This window comes from Chiloscyllium plagiosum, chromosome 12 (assembly GCF_004010195.1).
Source record: "Chiloscyllium plagiosum isolate BGI_BamShark_2017 chromosome 12, ASM401019v2, whole genome shotgun sequence".
Lineage (NCBI taxonomy): Eukaryota > Metazoa > Chordata > Chondrichthyes > Orectolobiformes > Hemiscylliidae > Chiloscyllium > Chiloscyllium plagiosum.
The window spans coordinates 35,228,948-35,234,411 of record NC_057721.1 but is presented as its reverse complement, the minus strand read 5'-3'; the positions used below and the strand labels follow the sequence as shown (position 1 = coordinate 35,234,411).

The 5,464-nt window shown below is 41.0% G+C and overlaps 1 protein-coding gene across 1 annotated transcript in view; it reads right to left on the bottom strand.

Moving 5' to 3' along the window:
* The window catches only part of nsun3 (NOP2/Sun RNA methyltransferase 3), a 35,301-nt gene extending 29,976 nt beyond the window's left edge, over positions 1–5,325 (bottom strand). Inside the window, exons 1-3 of the mRNA XM_043700792.1 lie at positions 5,160–5,325; positions 2,597–2,712; positions 1,499–1,842 (exon numbers count right to left, since the gene is read on the bottom strand). Coding sequence (XP_043556727.1) covers positions 1,499–1,842; positions 2,597–2,712; positions 5,160–5,318 — 619 coding nt within the window. The 5' untranslated portion in view covers positions 5,319–5,325. The remainder of the gene's footprint in view (positions 1–1,498; positions 1,843–2,596; positions 2,713–5,159) is intronic.
* Between the last annotated feature and the right edge of the window lie 139 nt (positions 5,326–5,464).

Below are 5,464 nucleotides of genomic sequence, written 5' to 3'. Positions count from 1 at the left end.
AGGTTTACAAAATTATGAGGGGCATGGATAGGATAAATAGACAAAGTCTTTTCCCTGGGGTCAGCGAGTCCAGAACTAGAGGGCATAGGTTTAGGGTGAGAGGGGAAAGATATAAAAAATACCTAAGGGGCAACCTTTTCACGCAGAGGGTGGTATGTGTATGGAATGAGCTGCCAGAGGATGTGGTGGAGGCTGGTACAATTGCAACATTTAAGAGGCATTTGGATGGGTTTGGAGGTATAAGGGCCGTGTGCTGGCAGGTGGGACTAGATTCGATTGGGATATCTGGTTGGCATGGCCGGGTTGAACCGAAGGGTCTGTTTCCATGCCGTACATCTCTATGATTCTATATTACGCGATTTCAAACCATTGGAAAGGTATAAGTAATCAACCTATTTGTCCACCTAATTTTCCCAGCAACTGCTTACTTTCTCATGCTTCATAGTTGTTGCTGCTTATTATTCAAGATTACACAAAAGCAGAACACTTTCATGTGCACTGTGAGTATCTTATTAGGATAGCGCTAGTTCCCTGCTTTTTCTCCATATCTATGCACACCACTTCGATCCAGATAATCATCCAATACAGATTTGAATGCCTCGACTGAATTTGGCTCCACCGATTTCTAGGATGTTCATTCCATACCCTAACAACTCACTGTGTGAAAAAGATATTTCTCACATCAACCTGCTTCTACTCATCACTTTAAAATTGATGCCTTCTTGATCATCTTCCTTGATGAGCAGGAACAGCCCTCCCTATCAACTCTGTCCAGACTACTCTCAACATTGAAAATCTCTATCAAAATGTCCAATGAGGGCCATCTCAGTTTCCTCAATCTATCCTTATAACTGAGGCTTCTCATTCCTGGATCCATTCTTGTAAATCACTTCTGCAGTCTCTTCAATGTATTTACATCTTTCTAGAATGGTGGCACCCACAACTGTGCACAATATTATAGCTTAGGCCTAACAAGTTCAACATTTCATCCCTGCTCTTGTACTTTATGCCCTATTAATAAAGCTGAGAACACTCTTCACTTCATTAACTACTCACTCTATCTGCCTTGCCACCTACATTGATACCCAAAATCCTCTGCTTCTGCACTCTATTAAGAATTGTACCACTATTTATATTGTCTTTCTGTGTTCTTCCAACTGAAGTATCACTTTTCACTGTATCTCAGTACATGTAACAACAATAAGTCAAATAGAAACAAAATTTTGCCAATGGTAGATCAATACTCCCAATGTTACCTTTTCCACCCATTTTGGATACTAGTTCTCATTCACTGAAACACAATGAGTAATCAATCATTTCAAGGAAAAAGTTCACCACAACAGCCACTATAAGAGTGATGACAACCGATGTAGAATAAAAATCAAATTAATAATACGTAAATGATACCAGCATTCTGTATCGTGCAAATGTGACAATTCTGAAAAGTTAAAGCACAAGTGCGAGCTTTCCACAGCAACACTAAATAACAATTTACTACCTGGTGTGGCATATTGCAGTATTGCCAAGGATTTCCCTCCAGGAGCAGCACACAAATCCAGCACTCGCTCTCCATCCTGGACATCCAACGCAAGGACAGGAACTAAGGAAGCTGCATTTAAGAGGTAGTACTCCTTCAGCCTTTCAGTCTGATGTTGGAGTCTAGGAAATCGACACTGGACATTGCTGATGTAACATCTTAAAGAATGCTGGGTAAAAGGTGAAACATCTGATAGGAAATTGTAGTATCCCTGAGACTGAAGATACTCTTCAAATGTCACACACTGACTGAACTTGTTCACAAGCACAGCATACTGCCAGTTGGAAGGAAGCAGCAGCACTTCTCTAAAAGATAGTCAAACAAAAAAAAAAGAGTAAATGTAAACTGAAATAGCATTCCTTTAGTGGGGGGGGGGGGGGATGTTATGGAAAGCAGCAAAATATTTGAACTTCCACCTTAAATATCTCTACAGAAATTATTCATATCCATATATCTAGTACCTTTCAGCTGGAGAATAATTAAAACATAATTACACAAGATTATACAGTGTTGTACTATACACTAAATGCATACTGAAATGTACACTTTTGAAATGAGTTGAAAGGGCTCTTGTGGTACAGTGGTTATGTCCTGTGGGTGATGGGGTGAGGGAGTAGAATATGGAATACATTTACCATGTCTGGATGGACTAACCACTGATTGGTCTTATTGCTGACCGTTCTGATCAGCAGAAAGTAGAACGTCTGCATTGGGTTGAGGGTATCTCATGATTAGAAAGCAGGTATTGCCCAATTTAACATCTTGACTTTGCTACCAAACAAAAACTAATGCTCGCTAAGCTCATTCAAAAGGGATTTGATGAAGCAGCTACATTCACAGTCAAATAACCTGTATTAGGATCAGATCCCATTAACTTGCAACAGAGCACAACACTATATTTCTGACAGAGAGACCATTCTTTCATTAGACTAGGATCCACCAAATTGAGGAAAACTATGTCTCAACAATGTAAACATTTCATGCTCTGACATAGGAGTTTTTGATCCTATCATTATGAAAGGCAAAATGAGAAACTATGGAAATTACCTCTTTCATTACCTGACTTTGTCCCATAATTCTCCAAGTTCTTGTCCATATTTTTCATCAAAATGTTCCAAAACAGGTTTGCAAATTTGTTTCTGAGGTTTCAATCTGGTATGAGACTTCTTGTTAATCTAAAATTGCAAACAAAATTCAACACATTAATTGCGTCTGGTTGCTCAGTATGAACCTAAATTTTAAATGATGATGATGATTCCCTACAGTATGGAAACAGGCCCTTCGGCCCAACAAGTCCATAGCGACTCTCCAAAGAGTAACCCACCCAGACCCATTCCCTATATTCACCCCTGACTATGGGCAATTTAACATGACCAATTCAACTAACCTGCACATCTTTGGATTGTGGGAGGAACCTGGAGCACCCGGAGGAAACCCACGCAGACACGGGGAGAATGTGCAAACTCTGCACAGTGAGTCACCCAAGGCAGGAAGTGAACCTGGGTCCCCTGGTGCTGTGAGGCAGCAGTGCTAACCACTGTCATCTCCTTTGCACATGTTAATTTGCTACATGGAAAGTAACCAATGTTAGGAAACATGCTTCAAAGATGCTCAAATGTTGCTTATGTACAGCATAGGTGTAGTTCATATTAAAATAGCAGTGAAAGCGACTCAATTACTGATTCCTGAAACGTCGATTCTCCTGCTCCTCGGTTGCTGCCTGATCTGCTGTGTTTTTCCAGCACATTTTTCAACACAACTCAAGGTCTGTCTTGTAATTGCCATCCAGCATTTATTTGGGGTTGGAAGAATAGGGAAGAGATGAGGGAAGGATAAATTGATGATAAGAAATACCAATTGGCTAAAGGGTTGCTCAATAAACCCCAGCATGTAATACACCTTCAGAAGAAAGGGAGGGAATATGTTCATGATCTACAAACTCAAGGGTTATTTAATGCTTTGCATAACACTTGTTCACTTCGAAATACATTGCAATGTTTGAACATCATTCAATCATTCTCGTAAATTTGAAACAAAGATCTGAAATTTATTACTTATATAAAAATTATTAAAATATTTCCTCAAAACCAAATCTATTTCATTAACTGAGTTTAAATATTTTACTTAATATGGTGGGGAGGTTAAATATTACCAAAAAATAGCTAAAAAAGGTGAGTGCGCCCATCTTCTAATTTCTCAAAATATTGCTTGCAATCCACGAGAATTGTTTGTTTGAAATGCAACCCATGCATATTTTGCAGCTCAAATTAACAGGTAGTTGTGCTCTTGTTAGTTTCGCCTTTGTTCATTTCAGGAATACATTCAATTCAAATTAAAACATTTGAATGTTTCAAGTGAGAACTTTTCCATGATGGTTTCGGAAAAGAAAACACAAGTAAAAACTGCGGACGCGGTTCAAATCGCTGATGTTTGTGCCGTCCCTGCTCTTCCTACAGAAATAGGTTAACACAAACAGGTTCTACATTACAAAATGACTAATTTTGTGGAACTACTATCCAAGATTGCCTGATAAATGAAGACTCCTTCTAAAAATATCAAAGGTTTAAGAATCTAGCTAAGTGCTGCCTCAATTTATTTGCGCTTTACTACACTTTATTTGAAGAGTGAGGCTAATGATGAACTCTAATAGACAGTCATATCGAATGTGGCTCTGTGAAGGTTAATAAATCTTACTGGCCTTCTATCTGTAATTAACCTTGAACTAATGTACATTGATGAAAGTTTTCAGGATGGCCATTCATCACTAAATTTTGTGCCTACATTACACATCTCTCAGAACACTTTTTCAGTCTTTTTAGATATCTTGCTGGTCAGGTGAGTCCAATTAAACATTCTTTTAATAATGGTTTTAATCCAGTTACATTCATGGTCTTCCTTTCTAATCTGAAACAAAAACAGAAATTGTTGGAGAAGTTAACTCTGATTTCTCTCCACGGAGGCTTCCAGACCTGCTGAGTTTATGCAGCAATTTCAGATGAGAGAGGAAGTCTATGAATCTAACCAGTTTACAACCATTAGTAAAATTACAGAAAAAAAAAAGAAAATGCTGGGGTAGTTGACTTTGATTTCTCTTCTGGATTAGTGGTGCTGGAAGAGCACAGCAGTTCAGGCAGCATCCAAGGTGCAGCGCTGCTTCGTGGATGCTGCCTGAACTGCTGTGCTCTTCCAACACCACTAATCCAGAATCTGGTTTCCAGCATCTGCAGTCATTGCTTTTACCTCTTCGATTTCTCTCCACAGTGGCTGCCAGACCTGCTGAGTTTATCCAGCAGTTTCAGTCTGTGTACTTTTAAAAATGATTTTAATCTGATTATGTCCATGTGTTCCCTCTCTAAGACACTATTATTCCTGTTATTGTTTATTCTCCATCAGCTCTGCTCAGGGATGGTGCCATCCAATTCTCTGAAGTTACTTCATTCCACGTTTCAATCTCTCACAGTTAAATCATTATATTGCCATGTCCAGCCTGTCGTTTATTTGATTTAATTGGAGGATTATTATATTGCTCACGCTCTCCCTTTCCCAATTTCCTTTTTATTTATGTGTAGCTTCACCCCCTTGTATTTTCTGCAGCTCTGAACCCCCCCGGTCCCACACTCACCCGCTCCCGAGGCCTGTGTCCCGGGGACTCGGTGACAGACACACACTTCAGGCGAGACAGGACCACACCATCAGCACCACAGCCGAGCGCACGGCTGCAGCAGGAAGACACAGCGGCAGCGGCTGCAACGACACTGCCGGTTACTGCTGCTCGAAACATGGCGGCGATCGAGCCCCGCCCCCCCGAACCATGACCCCGCCGAACCCGGACCCCGCCCCCTCGAAGCCGGCTCTCGCCCCGCCCCCGAACTCGGGCCCCGCCCCCCGAACCCGGACCCCGCCCCCTCGAAGCCGGCTCTCGCCACG